At 38.5% G+C, this 20,368-nt stretch overlaps 1 protein-coding gene across 3 annotated transcripts in view; it reads right to left on the minus strand.

Moving 5' to 3' along the window:
- The window catches only part of St3gal6 (ST3 beta-galactoside alpha-2,3-sialyltransferase 6), a 59,679-nt gene that overhangs the window by 19,176 nt on the left and 20,135 nt on the right, over positions 1-20,368 (minus strand). For 2 of the 3 annotated variants that reach the window (XM_029562610.1, XM_008831252.3), the window contains exons 3-6: positions 8,689-8,788; positions 4,443-4,520; positions 2,086-2,180; positions 1,192-1,252 (exon numbers count right to left, since the gene is read on the minus strand). In XM_029562610.1, coding sequence (XP_029418470.1) covers positions 1,192-1,252; positions 2,086-2,180; positions 4,443-4,520; positions 8,689-8,777 — 323 coding nt within the window. In that variant the 5' untranslated portion in view covers positions 8,778-8,788. The remainder of the gene's footprint in view (positions 1-1,191; positions 1,253-2,085; positions 2,181-4,442; positions 4,521-8,688; positions 8,789-20,368) is intronic. The other variant, XM_029562611.1, reaches the window with a different exon arrangement.

The raw sequence follows: 20,368 nt of genomic DNA on the forward strand, positions 1-20,368 counted from the left end.
AAACCCATTAAAAAAAAAAAGAAGAGTACATTAAATTATCAGAAAAAAAGTGATGGGGAGATATGGGAGGAGTTGGAGGGGAGGGAGTGGGCATGGATTTGATCAAAACACCTTATATGCATGTATGAAATTCTCAATAACATTTAAAAAAATAAAACGTTGAATATGTGTGTGTGTGCGTGTACATACGCATGCATGTGCCTGTGTATGCACACATTGTTACTTTTGATATGCCATGTATGATCAAAGTTGAAACTGATCAAGTAGGTGACATAGCTTTAAATTAGAAGTTATACCAAATTAAAGTAAATCAACATACAATTCATAATCCACATTTCAGTAATTTGTCTTCAACTAATCTGATAGGCCTGAACAAAATCTAACACTGTTCCTCCAGCTCATTCTGTAAATTCTATCTCCATGTTCATTTTGCTACCCAATATATCTTCTGCATCCCCAAATAGCATAGCACCTCTGTTCTTTTGGGGAGAAGAGGGAAATGCTACCATTTCCCTTCTTAAATAGATGTTTGGTTTCCATACAATATCCACATGCTTACACTGGCTCACTGGGCTGAATTCTAAATTGTAGCTTCAAACTTTGTGAAATAAGCAAACCTTAATTTTGGAAGTTCAATTTCTATGGGGTTATTTCAATGATAAAATTCTCCATAAGCTAAATTATGTTTGCAGTTGCAAAATATATACCTAAGCAAGCTATCTGCTTCCCATGAATATAATTCTCAGTATGAAGAAAGAGATGATTCTGTAGTCTAATAGTCAAGTGTTTTAAACAAGTAAAGCAGGAAGGCTGGCAGGAGCAGTTTGGATAATGCACAAGAAGACATGGAAGCCCATGAAGGGAGGCTCTGTGCTGGTGAGCTGTGTGTGTATGAGTTAATTCTTGAGTGGAAACAACTTAGAAACACAGAAACTGGGTTAAAAATGCCATACCTTGGGACTTGTGTTGTTCATCATTACAATTCTCTGCAAGCCTCTGAGCCAGAAAATGCTGTGATTTCTACATTAATTTTGGAGTTTATAATAGCACAGAGGTAACTACTAGAATGTTTTAACTACATATGAATTCTATGAAATTTTCCTAAGTAAATGTATTTTACATTTCTTAAGCTAAGAATTGGAGTCACTTTAGATAAAGCCAAAAGTAAGAGAAGTAAGGAGATCAACTCACTTGTCAAACTCAAAGAGATCACAACTCTGTAGTTTTTCAAGAGCAACTCGAAAGACTTCCACTAGAAGAGAAATGGAGCATTATGAAGAAAAGAACAATCATAGCTTCTTACACACACTATAAGTTATCTAGCTCCTTCTCTCATTAACCCATATCCAAGCAGTATGGCCACATTGACTTAATCACCAAAAAATTAGTGATATGTCTGCAATTTGCACATCGCTCAATAAGCACATTCAAAATAGCAAATGTTCTGAAATTGCCTTCCCCAAACCCAAAATGATGCTTAATATGAAAATAATCATGAAAAGTTATAAAATTTAGCAAGATCAAATGATTCTGATACTGGCATTAAAACAGAAATCAGTTAAGTTTAAAGCAATTAAATATTGTGTGTGTGTGTGTGTGTGTATGCATGTGTGTGTCTGTGTGACTGCATGCCACATGTGTGAATGCTCATAGTGGCCAAAAGAGGGCATTAGATTCCCTGGAGCTGAAGTTACAGGTGGTTGTGAGCTACTAGTGAGTGCTAGGAACTATTCTTCTGAAAGAACAGGAAGCACTCTTAATGGCTGAACTACGTCTACAGACCCCAGAAACTCCAATAAAGTTAAGCATGTGAGTGCATACGTCCCACAGTGTCAGAATAAAAGCAAGTGCAGTTTCTCTACCACCATAAAAAATAGAACAAAAACTTATTTTATCCTTTGATTCTATACTGCCTCAAAACCAGTGTTTATATTTAAATCTTCAATTACTCTCATCCCATCCCCAAATCCTATTCCCGATCACTAGGAAACAGAAAAATTAAAAGGCCTTAAAATTACATAAACATGTGATTCTCATCAAACACAACTCAAATTTATCAGGCAGAGTAAGAATAATACTACTGACTTGATTTCTTTATCCCATAGGGCATAGCAAACTTATTGTTTTCATGCATTCCTCCAAAGTCATCTGCACACAAAAATGGATGAAGCCCGTGAAACCTGGAAGGAAAAGGTAAAGCATGATCCTGTCAAATGCTACTATAGTTCCAGCCTTGTACAATCATGACAGAATTATGACAGCACATGATTTGTATTATACAAATATCATTTTAATTAAAAAAATCTTAAGGTAATATTTAAATGTTAGATAGAAGGGTCATGCAGTGAAACTATATGACACACTTTCCAGACACTAGAACTTAAATTATATCACAGTGGAGGTGAAAACAAAATTTTAAAACATCTCTACCTGACAAAGTGATAGCCAGGAAGAAACAAAGGAAGGAATGAAGGCATTGATCCTAAGCCATTCCTAAATTCAAAAGTGCCATATGTATGAGCTACATCAACTATAAGGAGAAAGATAAGCTAAAGGCAGATGGAGCTGAGAACTCTATCATAATGTCCATCAAGCCAAACTTTACCCAAGAACAAACATGGAAGGAATTGAAGGGGGACTGGGAAGGATGGAAATAATGCAAATATAATACTCAAATATGAAATGCTCAAAATTAAAAAATAAAATACATTTTAAAAATAATAAATGCTATTCTCTCCTACTGGAAAGACTGGAGGCTACAGAACAGATCCTGCTATGCTTTACCACGGCACGCGCGCACACACACACACACACACACACACACACACACACAGACACACAGTCTTTCCTGCTCCAGAGCTTTGTACCTAGACTAGAAACTGCAGGTGGAAGCTGGGACTTCACCTCATGAAGCATGATAAATGGAAATAAGCAGCAAGAGCCAGAGTGAAATGGTTGGAATCCTATCCAGGAAATGAGCCGAATTGCAAACTGACACTGTACTCAGGAGAAGGAAAAAAGGTAAGAGGTCAGTGTTCCCTGCCCCAGACATGACGTATGTCCTAGCCTCAGCCCTGATAAGTGACAGCAGCCTCACTTCTAACCTGCAACAGTCACTTCTAAATCAGTGTTGACCCCCAAGTCCAGGATCCACACTGGTAAGAGAAAGTGTCCAGTTATCTGTTTAAACTTGGAAGAAGACTTAAGAATTTTGTAGTCTTCCTGAGAAAAACAAACCCCAGATGACTGATCATCAATAAATGACTATTTTCTGGAGCTGGTCAGAGTGACAGCAATGGTGACTGCACACTAATGTATATTTCCAGTCTGACTCTATTATATACTAGGTGGCTTACATTTTATTTCTAAATAAAATAATTATTCGGCACAATGCCTCAGACAACTGAGAATTAATAAGCAATAACTTTGTGATGATTACGATATCACACTGTAAGATACAATCTATACATTATAATGTATTGTAGCACAATACTTTTCTACAACTGTTATTACTACCAAAGCTGGTTAAGGTAAGTAAAGTACACTAATCAATTTGGATGGAGAAGCCCCTGCTTGAAGAGGGAAGTAACTCTGGGGTCACTAGTCTACCAGTGACAGAGCTGCCAAAGGCATCCTCTGCACAGCACCGAGGTTTCTGAGCATGGCTCCTAGCTTTTCTCTCTTTTTGAGGCAGCAACATGTCTGGGGAGTGTCCTCAGAGAACACTGTTCACATGACAAATGAAAATCGACTTGTCCTTTAAATGACAGACTTAACATACTCACTGAGCAGTCTTATACAGATTATTTAACTTTAGAGGGGCACTCAAAAATTGTTTTATGCAATTAAACATGCCTAACCTAGACTGTCATTTATTTTTTATTATCTATAAGAATATGGCCCAATCTATGAAAATGGAGGTGCATGGGAAAGGAACATTGTAGATAGAAAAGTAAACTATAATTTCAGACAATGCAATGATCACTCACTATTCATTATCACATGTAGATTAATCATTATTTGAATCCTATGTAGTCTTCAAAAGTTAATAAAGATCAGGGAAATTCTCTAATAATAAGGTTTAAAATTTAAGCAAGGGGGATGAAACCAGAAAATAATAAGAGTGAAAAATAGAATTGGAAGAAGGATGGGAAAATAAGACCTCAAAGAACAGTTCCCTTTTTTGATCAAACACAAATAGGCCTCTCCAATCTCACCTGTGTGAAAAGAATACTGGTTTCAATGCCTTTCCTTAAAATACATTCAGAGTCCTCACTAAAAGCATAAACAGGCTACTCGAACTCATCTTTATATGCAGTGTTCACTACACACTGCTAAGATTGGTATGAAAGAGGAAAATGAGTATGGAAATGAGCAGAAATACATTCTGTACATGTTGTATGGCTACAGTGTTTATTTTTATTTATTTATTTATTTTTTACCTCTGGAGAGAGGCAAAAGCTGGCTTTAATAAACAAGGCTGGACCTTGCTTCTCCACTTCATTTCCACAGGTAGTGACCTAGGAGAGACACAGTGCTGATGAGAAACCAGAACCAGGAAGCCTGTCCAAAAAGAAGCCCAGACCCCAGGAACTCACTCTGTACCAGCACCAATAGGCTTCTAAAGCAGAAGACAAAAATCTCCCCTACCCCCACAGCCCTGAGGTTTGAGAGAGCCTTCTCCAAATCCTATACCTACTTAGGGCTTCATGAGTGACAGGCAACGGAGAGTGGGAAAGGTCACAGTGACTAGTGACCTGAGGTGACTGGGAAAGCAGTGATTCATAGGGATCTCAGGGTGGGATTACCACACTGTCGAAGCCTAAATGACACTCCAGTTTCAGAAGCCCTCAAAGGCCTGAGAAACCAAAGTCACCCCAAGTGCCATGTAATTTTCATCCCCCATGCCACATGTGGGAACATCTAGTGACAGCAAGCACAGCAGAAACACCTGACTGAGCAGGTTCCACAAACCTTTGCCTTGAAACCCTGGATGCCACAAATCATACCACTGAGCTGTATAGCACTCTCTTGGTTCTTGGCACAGGTTGGGCCCCTGTGTGGCTGCTGAATGAAGTGCTTGTCTCCAGAACTTAAAAGGACATTGTAAAACAGGACACAGCACAACAAAAGTAAGGGGGGGGGGAGTAGGGGGTAAGCAGTAGGAGAAGAAAGCCCAGGAAGAGGAAAACAGCTTCACACAACAGCTCATCGATAATCAGTTATATGAAGAACTGGTATTTTAAAAATTAAAGTGACAGACTAAGAAAAGTAATAAATAAAATATTGTTTTCTTCTTATTAGTAGGATTCAAACTGAATAGATTGAACTCTTTGCAAACAAATAATTTTCAATTTTTTTAATATAAAATCTCCATACTTAGAACTATGAGGTTCTTGAACTAAGGCATTTAAAGTCCTTATGTAGGAAGACATCTGTAGTAGTTTGAGAAATTTCTCCCATAGACTCAAGTATTTTAACATATGGTATATGGTCCCTAGTTCGTAGCACTGTTTGGGGAAGGTCATGGAAGCTTTAGGACGTGTGGCTTTGTTCAAGGAAGCATGTCACTGGGGATGGGCTTTGATAGTTTAGAGCCTCGTCCCATCCCATTTCCAGCCTATCCTCTTCATCCTACGAGTGGTTGAAGATGTGAGCACTCTGCATTCTGCACTGGCCTCCTCTGCCACCATGCTTCCCCACCATGATGGACTCTTCCCTCTGGAACCCTAAGCCCAAATAAACTCTTCCTTCTATAAGTTTCCTTGGTCATGGAGTTTCATCACAGCAATAGAAAAGGAACAAATACAAAATCTTTTGGGAATATTACACACAGAAAACACCCCTTGGTTTATATGTAGTGATAACATAAATATATGGTGGACTAGCACATGAAGTTGCAAACACTGAGTTATATTCAGAGGGCAACATGAGCTATATTATTTAATTTCTAAAGTCATTAGAAATCTGAAAGCAACACGAAGAAAATGAATTACTGTTTTAGAATATTAGGAAGACAAACTTTGGATGGCTTTGAAAACAAAACACAAAGGTAGATCTCTCACCCAAACTCAAAGTCACTGATACGGCTAGTCTTATGAGCTAGCTTACTCTGAAGATCCCTTGTCTCTGCTAAAATTACAGGTGAGCTGGGTATACCCATCTTGCATTTACATGGATTTTCTGGATCTGGACTCTGGTCCTCTTGCTTACATGGCAAGCACTTTAACTAATGAGCCACCAAACCCAGCCATGTTGTCCTTGGCTTTTTTGTTGTTGTTGTTTGTTTTTCTTTGTTTATGTATATTTGTGTAGGCCAGCGGATAACTGGGGTATGGTTCCTCCTCTGATGCCACCTGCATTATTGTCTGAGACAGGGTCTCTCACTGGACCCAGGGCTTACCAGTGCAGCTAGGCTGGCTGTTCCTGGAGTGCTACCACACCTGGCTTTTTAGGTCAGTGCTAGGAATCAAACTCGGGTCTTCCCTCATGCTTGTGTAGCAAAAATTTACCAACCTAGCCATTTATCCAGCCCTTTTAACTATCTCCGCAGGCCCCTTAAACAGTTTTAATGTAAGGAAGAAAGCTCATGGTGCACACACACACTGGAGGTAATTTGTGTAATTTGCCAGGGTACTTTCAGCAACTAGTAATGATAGCTTAGTTTGGACACTCCTCAAATTCCAATGGCAAAAGACTGTGCTGAATTCAAATCCTTTTTATCTTCTCTATCAGTTCCCCTCTGATAAACAGGATTTATAAGTACTGTGATGGTTAATCTTGATTGCCAATTTCATGGGATCTGGAATCAACTAAGAGATGTGCCTCTGGGTAGGTCTAAGAGGGTATTCCCTGGAAGGATTAACTGAGGGGATAAGGCCCTACCCTAAAGTGGGTGACACCTTCTGGCAATAACTCAGATATAAAGAGGTCAGAGGAAAAAGCAATGTAGCCTGCCTGCCTTCCCTTCCTGCTTGTGTATGTATCTATACTTTGCTAACATCAAACTCCAGTTTCTCCTACCTTCCAAAGTGAAATGAAGACAAGAGACTTAAAAGGAATCTTTCAGTGCAAAATTGGGACTGCTGAGACATTCGACATTTGGGGGCTGAGCAACTATCATGTTCTCAGCCTCTCCAGCTTACAAATAACCACTGTTGGACTATCCAGCCTCTCTCACGGAAGTCATTTTCATAATATGATGTATCGATCTATCTATATATCATCTATCTATAGATCCATCTATCTATCTCCCCTAAGGGTCTTGTTCCTTTAAAGAACCCTGCCTATTACAAATAGTTATATAAATAGTAATCTAAGCTAGCCAGATGTGGTGGCACATGCCTTTAATCTCAGCACTCAGAAGGCAGAAGCCTGTGGATCTCTGTGAATTCAAGGCCAGTCTGGTCTACATAGTGAGTTCCAGGCTAGCCGGGGATACATAATGAGACCCTATCTCAAAAAAAAAAAAAAGAAGACAAATAGTAATCTAATAAGTTTTTTGCTTTCCTCTTACCTTCCACCTTTAGGTGTGGAATGCAAGAAGGTGGCAGAGATGGAGAAACAGACCTCTGTGGAATAATTCTCTTTGGATGCATAATCAGATATCAGAGTTCTAGCCCAGCATTTAGATCCCATGGCTAAAACTTTAAGGCCAAACCCATCCATCTGACTGGGTTTTTCTCCCAGTAGCATTTACCTAACTTTATTTCATGAAAAAGCATTATAAAATTCTTCATTGATGAAATTCAGTGCAGAAACATGACATTTTTTTGTAGCTAGAAACAATCTAGAATCTATTGAAATCTGACAAAATACTGATATTTGTCTAAGACAGGAAGTTATCATGCAATTTATTTTGATTTAATTGTGTACTGCCATTTGTTTAGTATTTAAAGGACATCAAAACTTTGTTCTTAGTCAAAGGACTGAAAATGGGGAGAAGTGTTAAAAACACACTATAGAATACATTTCCTCTGCAGTAAAATTATCTTTCCTCACAAAGTTTTAAAAGTATTTTATTTCAACTGTATTTCAAAACATATATACCATAAAATATTTTTAAACAAAGGAAACTCTATGTGATATGTATATATTACCAATAACAATCTAAAACTCAAAGGCCACTGAGTCCACGAATTGCTCCACTAATCCAAGGAAATTAATATTCTGTCCCAAACAGTCAACAGTACTGCTTCACTAGGCATGAATATGAAATATGTAAGAAATAGGATTTTAGTTTTTTAAAACTGTGTGGTGTGTGTGTGGTGTATATTTGTATACTGTCTGTGACTATTCTCTTGAGACAAAGTTTCTCATTGAACCTAGAGCTGTTTGTTGGCCAGGCTGGCTGTCCAGTAAGCCCAAGTAATCCTGTTTCCACTGCCCCCCTTCCCCAGTGCAAGTGACAGATGCATGTAGTTATGCCAGGCTTTTACATGGTTTCTGGGCAAGCACCTTACCCACCGAGTGATCTCCTCAGCCCTACTCAATGGTTTTAAATTGTTAGAGAATCAATCTACGGCATACTGGAATGGTGAGATCCCAGTGTATAATGGAAGTCCAGAAAAGATTCAACATGCTAGAATGTCATTTGGAAGGATTATTTTAGCTAGGTCCCTCTAATATCATTTGTGTGTAAAAAGACCAGTTCGAAAGAAATGTGCAAGTAGTGAAAATGAAACTTACCCATAGCCATTTGTTCCCCACAAGATACAATGCAGCACATAATAGAGGAAGACAGCACTCAAACATATGGCGATGAGGTATCCTCTCATGGCTGGCCTGCCTGAAATGGAATCCAAAGAGAAGAGAGGGTTATTCAGACAGGTTTCCAACATGGCCCAAATATGCTCATTAGTAAATAACTTTTTTTTTTGTCTTTTTGAGACAGGGTCTCCCTGTAGTCCCAGCTTTCCTGGAACTCACTATGTAGACCAGGCTGGCCTTGAACTCACAGAGATCCGCCTGCCTCTGCCACCCAAGTGCTGGGACTACAGGCGTGTGCCACCACGCCCGGCTCATAAATAACTTTTTTAAAAAAATGAGCAGAGCAAGTTCATCTACTCAGGTCTAGTCAGCCTATCTAGAGTCCCTTGCTTTAGGAAAATCAGCTCTTCCTCACCCAGAAGGAATGGTAGAGGCCTATAATACTGAAAATGCTCAGTGAATGTGCAGAAAGAACTCTTTTTTTTATTTTCCTCAGTAATTAACACCTGATGCATGTTTAGACCAATAGTTCTATGGTATCAAAGCTAGGGACTTCTCTATGACTTTTTCATGTTAGGTAAAAAGTAAAAGCTTTAAGAAAAAAAATTATATATTTTCATACCCAAGATCTTTCTTCAAAACAGTGAAGAATATCTATTTCTTATCCTTCTCAATAAAGAGTGAACATGTACCTCAGGACATGAATAAACACTTCACTAGATATATTAGATATAAAAGTTTTAGAGTCCTTCCAATTTGAAAGAAAAAAGAATCTGTTAAAATATCTCATATACCCTCAATTTTTATACCCTTTTAGATGTACATATTTGGCTTTTTAATATCATAGCATAGATATATGTGGTTTTGTTTGTTTTGCATTAAGTTAACGCACATTTGTGGACAGAAAAAATCTTGTCTAGAATGTAAACATATACACACACACAAAAATTTTACTGAATATAAAAAGTATCAACATTTGACACATGTTTGTGTGGTAACCCTGCCCTTCACTTCAAACAGGAAAAACAGAAATGGAAAAACTCCTGCTTTAATAAGTAATTAAATGCAAAAGGCAAACTTAATATATGGTTCTGTAATTGACATTTTAGTTCAGTGCTTCTGACTTTAAGTGAATATATATATATATATATATTTCCCCCTTCTTATCAAGTTTCCAGCTCATCTAAACTGCATTTATTATTACTTCTCACCCAGAACTATAAACCTCAACCCAGGTAAGGCAGTATAGAAAGTAAGAGGCAGGTTGAATACATTTCCAAATAATGTAACACTTACCCATTCTACAGGAAAATAAGTTCAAGTGGAAATAAACTTAAATTTTATTATCTTTTTTTTGTATGTGCATGTTCATGTGTATAGGTACAGATGTATGCATATGTGTGTGGAGCTCAAAGGACAGCCTTTTCAGGTGCTGCTCACTTTGCCTTTTGAGACAGCATCTCTCACCGGCCTGGTTAATCTAGAGTGGCTCATCAGAGAGCCCTGGAGACCTTCCTGCCATTGCTTTCCCAGCACTGGGATTTTAAGTGCATGCCACCATGCCTAGATTTTGTGCATGGGTTTTGGGGATCAGAGTCAGGTCCTCATGCTTCTATGGCAAGCACTTTACTGACTAAGCTATCCTCCTAACTCCCAGCTTAAGACACTTTTTTGTCTTTGTAAATGGAACACTCTAAACAAAGTTGAAGGTTTTTTTCTTGATAAAAAAGGATCTTAATAAGTATCATAATTGTGCTGGGCTTCTCAGTTCAGACTCTCTGGTGCTAATAATAACTTTTGGCTATTTGCAGAGCAGTCCTAAACTGATGTGGCTATCTGGCTGAGCATGCTTGTCAGGTCTCTCTGACTGTCACTCTTCTTTGACTGTCAACTATTGATCTGTGTAGCCACTACTCCCACATACCAGCATAATTTAGTTTGAAATGAAGACTGTGTCAAGAGAAGGAAAATAAACAGGCAAGTTAAATGGGTAAATTTTAGTTTGTACACACTTGTAATCGAGTAGGCATAATTCCTGTGAAATGACATGACCCACAGCCCAACTCCACCTGAGGCTTGGGGGCCTTGGGTCAGTTTGCTTCATGCAGCTGGAGTGCCCACACATGTCTACAAGCAAGAGCACACCCCCAATCTTGCCAGATTGTCACACTGACCAGACAGCAACTGAACATAGTCTAATGTAGTCTCTAAACAATTTGCTTAAATGCTCAAACCAAGCATTTAGGTTTCTACCCAGAATAACACACTTTATGTAAATATCTAACAAGGATATAGCTTAACCAGTATCAGCAATTTTTTTTTTAGAAAACATATTTATTTCTAAAGTAAAACAACACATAAGGGCCCTAGAATAAGATGTCAGTATTTACCACTCAATTTGCTAATCTATTCCTGAAAACATAATCTCTATGCAATTTGTATAGTATTTTAGAGATTATGAAGTTGTAGGTAAGTGAGAATCTGTTGTTTTTCATTGCCTAATATGTGGTTTAACTGAAAACAAAGAAGTGTGAGAGAATGTTCTTTTTTTATGCCAAAAAGTAAAATAAACTTGCTTTTGAAGAGCCACTGCACACAGCACCTGTAAAAAACCTGAGGAAGTTTAGGCACTCTCTAGTATTTCATGGCCAGTTTAAAGCTTTGATATTTAAGGTGCAAATTAGACCAGGGCCAACCAGGATATCCTTGTGATAAACACATATGGCCCTTCTGCTTGCTCGCAGGAAAAAGCTTCCACAAATAAACTAATTGTCTAATTACAATTCTGTAAACAGAATGACCATTTCACTTTGTCCAAAAGCATCAAAGGAAAACAACTTGGGATTTAATATAGGAGTTGTAATTTTGAAAAGACATATAGGAATACAGCATCTATTACCAAAGCAAAGACGCTTTAAAATCTTGACATTAACCATGACTGATATCAAATTTTGAAATGTTGAACCTCAAACCAGGTTGTAACAAAGCCATTGATCCTCTAGCATGTAGGCCACAGGCATTAAGAACAGAACTCATCCAGAGGCCAGCCTGTGATCTCTTCTCAGAGCATGAAGAATTTGCTAAAAAAAAAATGGCAACAGTTTGGGCTGGAGAGATGGCTTAGTCAGTAAAGTGCTTGCTGTATAAACATGAGGACCTGAGTTATGATCCCCACAATAAAAACAGGGTGTAGCTGTATGTCTGTAACCAGCATTGGGTCGGGGAGGGAGGAACAGGCAGATTCCTGGAGCTCACTGACAAGCTAGTACAACCAAATAAACAAATGAATTCCAGGTTCAGTGAGAAACTTGTCTCAAAAAATAAAGTGGAGGGGTTGGGGATTTAGCTCAGTGGTAGCAAGCGCAAGGCCCTGGGTTTGGTCCTCAGTTCAGAAAATAAATAAATAAATAAATAAATAAATAAATAAATAAATAAATAAATAAATAAATAAATAAAAAGTAAGTAAATAAATGTGGAAAGTCATTGAGAAAGATGCCTGATTGTTGACCTCTGGCCTACACACACACACACACACACACACTTTACAAAAAATTCAACAGTTTCCCCCCCTTCAGTAACAAAAGTATGTATTTTTGTATTGAACTTCAAAGTTCATGAATAGCCTGTAAGTCCATCATGTCATGCTAGGGTCACAAGCTTGCTAAATGGGCATGTATGATCCCTTGATGAGTCAGGAAAGTCAAGGTTTCTAAAACTAAGTTGTCTCAGATCAAATAATTCAAGAGAATCAGAAGGAGACTTAGTCTATTCACTTCTTAGTATTCTCGTCCTGGTGTCATCCTGTCATCTCAAGATAAAAGGCATGAGGGGAACCAAAAGAGAGACTGCTAATCTAAAACTTCTTTATAGTGGTCTGTTGGCCTAGACTTTTGGAAGGGAAAGTCTAGATAACAATGAAAGGGCAGTAACCAAGAGTCAGCACCAGATAGGCCAGGGTGGGGTGGGAGGTACATTAACAAGTCAACACTCGAGCTTGGGGTTCTTAATGAAAACAAAGTTTTGAGAATCCCTGTTCTGAGATATACTACAGAACAATGGAGCAGAAAAAAATAAATGAATAAATAATAAATAAATAAAATTTAAAAAATAAAAATAAATAAATAAATGGTTTTCTGAAGTACAGAGACCATAACAGATATTACAGAGGGTGTCCCTGTATAACTGCAAGTGGCATGAAAGGAGGTACTGTCTTTCCTATCACTTTATTCCCAGTACAGGCCTGTCATACAGAAACTGCTAAGCAGATGGTGATTGAATGTTCTTACACATACCAGAACTCTGCTCTGTATTAATTTTTTATCCTACTTTCCCACAAATGGCACTTGCCCAAGAAACAGTATCGATTTGAATTCACTGAGAACACAGTAGGAACACAGCATGCGCCAAGCATCTGGAAAAGGCTTTTGGTGTGCTACTTCATGTTACCTCATAATCACCCTGTGAGGAAGTGGAAAACTTCCTGAAGTGCAGAGAGGAACATTACATTTTTGACCTGACACAAATTTAGTCCTGGAGCAGAACCAGGACTCAAACTATATTTATCATACCAGAATCCCAGTATGCACTCTCTGCTCAGGGGCAAGTCTTTACAAAAGAGCAGTTTCCACCCTTTAGATACCAGATTAAACATTACAGACTATTTCTCTAATTGTCAATTCCACCCACTTCTTAAACTGTATCAATTCAATATCAATTCATAAAATAGAAAATTCATAGTCTTTTGATGTAAATTCTGCTGAAATAAAACCTTATTACTTCAACTCTATTTGTTTCAACCTCCCCCCACCCCACCTGTGCTATTGCTCATAAAAACAAAGCAAACCCTAAAAAATGGCACTTGGAAATGCCCATATTTTCTTTTATTTTCAGGTCCTCCTAATGCTTTCTCTAGCCCAAGGGAGCTTGCTTATCTAAACAAGTAGAAAGAAGGCAGGTCCAGCAACAATTATGAAAAGTGTCCTACTCACCAAGCACAAAAACTCTGGGGTATCTCAATATCACACAATAGCATGTTAGAAACAGCCTTGGTGTTCGCTTTTTCAGTGTTGAGTATTCACAGATCCCTGCTGCCTGGTTTTTATGGCCCCATTTCCTCTTGGCCTTGGTCCAGGTCCTTCCTAATATTCATTTGTAGGCTCAGCCACCCCAACCTCTGGGCTGATTTTGGTACTAGAAAAAGTGAGCCTGCGGAGCCCAGGGCTAGCAGTTCAACAGTTTGGTCAGGTTTCCTGCAGATACCACTCATCCACGGAAGCTCAATTTCCACTAGTAGGTTCCTGCATTACATGTGTAATATATGCATTCATATATTCCCCCTCCCACTGCTCCTGCCCAGCAGCTTAGCAGCCAAACCTCCAAAATTTTAAATAACTAAGGTCCTAAGCCATGTTCCCATCCTTTGTGTGGCAAAGCCTTCTCTTTCCTGCTCTATCAGTAATATGACTTAATCTTTTTGCACTAGGCTTGGTCTCACATCCAGTGTGCTGCTGCTAATACCCAATAACTTGCATGTTAGTATGAAAGTACAACCCACTAGTTCCACACAGCCCTGTGGGCACCCAGTATCTATGACTTCAGCAGCAGCTAGACTTCAGCTGTGACTTTCCCTTTAGCAACACTTGTTCATAGCTCATCACACTCTGACTCAGTAGTCCTGCTGACATCCATGACCATTCAGTCCTCCCACAAGCCTTCCTCCATTCAGGCTTCTGATGGTCCTCAGCTCACACCGGCACACATTCAAGACTATCTGGACATGGGCAGATCTCACATTCTGCCCCCCTTCTTTCTCTTTGTACTTATTGCTGTTTGTGATAATTCTCTGCAGTCACATACCCTTGTAAAGAAACCCATAACAAGCCCTCCAGCTCCAGGCTGCATTAATGTCTATTATTTAGATCCAGATCCTCTAAGGTAGGCCTCCCTAAATCAAGTCATCTCCACTTAGTCTAAGACTTATGGGAGAAAGTAGACCCCACAGTGGCACATAGAAAGGCTCTGGTCTTCTTCACCTCAAAATCTTCCTTTAAGTACAGTCATTATCTTACCTGATGGTGCAGAGTACATTGATGGCCTTTTACATACCAAGGCCTCCCATCCTCTGGACGCCATTGCCATGTAAATAACAGCCTAGTTTATTATACACCTAATAAATGCCAGCACAGAACTAAGCCCTTTCACACATAATAATTAATTCATAAGTTCTATCAACCCCTCAGCAGAGTTGTTTAATACTCAAAATTATAATAAATGTATTTTTAACTATAACACTATGAACTTAATATATTGAGTTAATATATTTTAAAGACAAAGAGAGGCTCGGGGTGTAGTTCAGTAGTAGGGCATGTGCTTAGCATGCATGAGGCCCTAGATTCAATTCTAACACCCTCCCCCCCCAAAAGGAAAAACAATGGTGTGATATACATTAAATGTGTGCATTTATTAAAATATGTTTAAAGCACTTAAATATGAAAACTTATTCAGCTCACAAAGAGATAAATAAGGAATAGAATTTTTTGCTAGAAATATCTGAAAATTCTCAATAGACCCTCATTAAAGAAATGAAAAACAATGCATGTACAGAATATGCAATATTTCACCCCAAAATGTTAATTTAAATCCGAAGTTACCAGCTACTGTTATTTGATAAAAGTCAAGCAGGAAAACCACTTCTGAACTAATAGAAAATTATAACTTGATTTATATCCCCTCCCCAAACAACTTTGAGTTGTTTAAACAAATTGGCCCAACTACATAACTTCTGGCCAATTTCTAAAGACATAGCTGTTTTCCTTCTGCTTGGCAGAAAGGGAACATCTTATACAATTAGGTTTCTTTGCCTCCCATCCATCTGTTGTTCAGCTAATGCACTGGTCTGCAGCCACACACATCCTTCTCCTTCAGTCAGTACAGAAAGCTTTGCAAGATAGATTTCCTCCTGTGCCTATGCAGACAGATCTTTTCAACTAATTGAATACAAGCTCTCACTGCCAAGGCAGAGGACCAAATCTCTACCCCCAAAAGGGGGTGGGCTCATTGTGAAGACTATAAAGAAGAGAGTAACTTGACTTTTCAGCAGAATTTTTATTTTTTAATAGCACAGCTGGACACAGTAAAACCATTCAGCTAATAGTAACTATACCAAATGTTAAAAATAAAGGAACTGAACTTCCTATTTTAAAAATCTCTCACTTGAGACTCAGATCTATTACACATATGCAAGAAAGTTTTAAGAGAACTTCTTATGCTCCTACTCTGGGCTCATGTTTTCTCTCAGAGACTTACTTCTCTTAGAATGGATTTCTTTTCTCTTCCAGACAGTGTTCCAGGCTGGTCTTGAACTCCTGATCCTCCTGCCTTTACCTCCCAAATGCTGGGATTATAAGTGTGACCCATCACGCTGAGCCTCTTTTCTTATGCTGAGATTTTACTGAGGAGACAACGGCTCCAAGAAGTATTAGACAATGTAAACACATTAGGACTTAGCCCAATTTTTAAAAATATTTTATTTACTATTATTATTTTTATTTTATGTGTATGCATATATTGCCTGCATGTAGGTAAGTGCACCCGTGTTGTGCAATGCCAGTGGAGGACAGAAGATGCTGTCAGATCCCCTGGAACTGGAGTCACAGACAGTTGTTAGCTGCCATCTCTCTAGCACATTAGCCCAATTTTTTAAATTAGCTTTATTCTGAAAGAAATTTTATGCCATAAATAAATACACATTTTAGTATACAGTTTGATGACTTTTGAAGAATTTTACCATCCTTAACAATCATCAGTATTAGGGTACTGAACATTTCCATCAACCCCCAAATTTCCTTTGTGCTCCTTTGCAACCAGCTCCTTGCCCCTCTTTTCTGATCCTAGCAATCAGATGGCATTACTATAGTCTTGATGCTTCTGTAATTTCATAGAAATGTAACCATACAGGGTGTGTCTTTGCTTTGAAAAGCACATTCAGCGTTGCGGCTTTCTTGCACCAGGAATTCATTTCTTTTCATTGTTAAGCAGTATTCCGCTGTTTTGAATTTGTCTATCATTTTCCTAGAAAGAAAACATTTGATTTCTTTGCAATTTTTGCTTACTGTAAATAAACTACAACAAACATTCAAATTACAACTCTTTGGGCAGATACATGTTTTCATGGATAGTATAGTAAGTCTTTTAACTTTATATTAAAGCTTTATATCACCACATTCTGGTGCCTATTTTTAAACAATGGAATTACTTCAGTTAAAATGGAAAAATTAACTGTTAAAATTACTGGTGCTGTTGAATAATATGTCACTGAACAAAGAATCTCTAAATTTATTTATATTGATAATGCATTGAATATCTACATAAATATACTGCATATGCACTCAAGGACATGTGGAGCAGAGTTCTTTCTAGTGAAGAAGCTAAGCTATTCTGATTCAAAGATTACTGTATCTGTTATGAGGAGTAAAGAAAAATTATTTCAGAGTTCTACTACTTCAAGTGTGATCCAAGGAGTATAGTGTCACCAGGAAGGCACCTAGGTGTTCCGTGTATTTGAGAAGCACTACTGGAGGTCAGAGGAAAGAGGGACAGGATCTCACTGACAGCATCAGCACTTCACAGAAGCTAGGGGTTCTAAGGAGAGCTAGAAGCTCCTTCCAACTCCCAAGACTTTAGAAGTCTCCAGGGCTTGACCTTTCAAAATGGTTAATAAACAGACTCTGAAGAAACAAATCAAATATTCTTTGAGGATAAGAGAGATTGAGGTTTCCCTCACCCTACTCAGGAATGCTTGTGGTTTATTTGTAAATTTGTCAGACACCATCCCTCCTACATAATTCCCAGACTTATCCTCCACCTTTTACCAGTCCCCATGATACTGCTGGCATTTTTGAGAGAAGATGTATTGACTTCCTCTCGTCACACTGTACCTACAGGATGCCCACTTCATTCTGCATCTTGACTGAATGAGTTGGTGAGATGGCTCAGCAGGTAACTCAAACCCGCTAATACCCAGAACCTACTTGTTGAAAAGAGAGAACAAAACTGACTCCTCAACTTGTCCTTTAACCCCCACATATACACACAATACAAAATAAGTGTAATTTAAAGGGTTTTTTAAGTGCTAAACAAATCCCCCTTTAAACACTGAGAGCAGTATTTCTAGTGACTGCTATTTATAATTTGGATCCAAGAATTACAGATCTTAAGAGCTAGAAAGGGTGCCAGAGTCCAGGTATTTAGACAAGAGTAAAGCCTTATGCACCAAATTACAGAAGAGGCAGAGTTGCAAAGACCTTAAAAAGTTGTAAAATGCAGTTTTGCTAATAAGTAACACAGTGGGTACACAGCAAGGCGTTCTTGAGTGGATGTCTATCACGAAATATTTAGTGAGTAAACAAATCACTAGGGAATGAAAAGACTGATACCACTGATCCGCTGGCCTGTCTTTTGTTCCACTCCTCTCTGATCTCTATAGTGTTCAACTTCTGGCCCACCTCCCTCTGGCTGGAGCCATACTAGCCTGGGTCTCCTGTCACTTCCCTGCCCGTGCTTCTATTATCTCTTTCCCTCCTCAGTCCCCCTGAATTCAGGTGCTCTCAGGCTGTGATCTTAATGTAGCTTCCTGAACCCACATTCTCATTACTTTTCCCTCAGGTCCTCCCAATGACCCCTAATTCTCCCTTTAAACCAGCCCAAGTGTTATGGATGGCGTAACATTCTCAAAGAGCAGTTCTCATCTTTCCACACATCCCACAGCAAAACTTTCACTGGTTATCTGCCAAACACACATTAAATCACTAAGCCTAGAATTTCAGGCATCTATAATTTAACCTTTCCACTTCTCATCTTCTTCATGCTCTTTACACTCAGGAGGAGGCTGCATAATTGAGTGTTAGAGTTGCCTGCTTGGCAGTCAGTCATCCTGGATTTGAATCTCAGGAGTTCCTCTGCCTACCCACATGACCCCAGAATTTGCTTAATTTCTGTATGTCTCATTTTCTTCTGTAAAATGGGGACTAATGATATAATGAAAGGAGCTTGGTATCCATAGTAAATATAATTAAAGTATCTGGCACACAGTAAAGACTTTCTTTTGGAACTAGTAAGATACTAGCTAACCATATGCCAAGACTTTGCTCAAAAACTATCTCAAAAACACCATGGGCAAAGATCTTAGATCTTCATGACCTAAGACTAATAATAACTTCAATAAAAGTAAGTTTCCATTACCATGACACTCATTATTTCTGCACATTAAGTTTGACATTTCAAAGTATCTGATTACAGAAGTCTTCCTTAATCATATGATTCTGAATATAAAATACAAGACTATCAAAACAGAAATAATTCTTTGTCCAAACTCATCTTAGAATCAGAACCTATCTCTGCTAACAAAACTATTCATTTTTATGCTTTTCATAACAAACTACACAGATACTGAGATTTAGCAAAATCAAACAAATCCAGATTTATAATCAGCATTTCAAATGTTTTCCTTTTTTTCTCAAAACAGGATCTCAGGTAACCCAGCTGACCTGATTTACTAGGTAGCAGCATCTGGCTAATCCTTCTGCCTGTTCCTTCCAGTTGCTGGGATTTTAGGTGTGTACCAACACACCCAGCTTCAAATTTGCCTAAGAATAATAAAGTCAAGAACTTTAAAAATAACCTGAATTGGCAAATAGGTTTCATCTTGTTTAAGATCTCTCATCATGTTGACAAAGAGTCAGCTTCTGTGTCCTCGGATTTGAGTGACATGGCAAGTTTAACAGGGTAAGGATGAAGAATGAAATATATATATAAGCCTTAGGCTAGCAAATGGATACAGAAGAATAAACATTGTACAGCAGATGAGACAAAAATTAGCTAAAATATACTAAACATTTAACCCATTCTGAATGTTCTAGGTGCAGAAATCTTAATCACCAAAATCACCCTCAAAGAAAGGTATCATTGTCATCCAAACTCTACAGAGAGAGACACTGCAGCACTGAGAAGGGAAGACCTGCCCAAAGATCCCCACAGTCAGCAGCAGAAATGGTGAGCCCACATGCACCAAAGTTCATGCTTTTCATGATTATGCTAGAAAGACTCTCAAAATACTCCAATCTCCTTGATGTCAGAAAATAGGAAAAGCTGCTCCCCAATCACCAAAATAATTCCAGTCCAGATTCCATAAGAGATTGCCAGCAGTAAGAACCCGAGGTTCTTGCCTGACATCCAGCCTAGGATCATAGCAGTCAAGAGATGTTCAAGTCTAGTGGCCCAGGACTGTCCTGGAGGAGGGTTGTGAAAGCACTATAAATAATCTCAGGGTTAATAAGCAAAAACTTAAGACATCCTCAAGGACTAAATTCCAAGATGATGGTGAATATTTAAATTGCCAGCACTGCTAAAGCATACTTTCTCCATCAATATACAGCTGTTATGAAAAGGTCTCCAAACAAGACTGTGCTGTTGGGACAGTGAGACTACCACCAAGCCTGCCGACCTGAGTTTGATCTATGGGACCCAAATAGTGGAAGAAGAGAACAGACTCCAGCAAGCAGTTCCCTGAACACACACACACACACACACACACACACACACACACACACACACACACACAATGAATTAATACAAGTTTAAAAAATTAAAAGTGGTTGGAGAG

Source organism: Nannospalax galili, unplaced genomic scaffold (genome assembly GCF_000622305.1).
Source record: "Nannospalax galili isolate Female #2095 unplaced genomic scaffold, S.galili_v1.0 scaffold355, whole genome shotgun sequence".
Classification (NCBI taxonomy): domain Eukaryota; kingdom Metazoa; phylum Chordata; class Mammalia; order Rodentia; family Spalacidae; genus Nannospalax; species Nannospalax galili.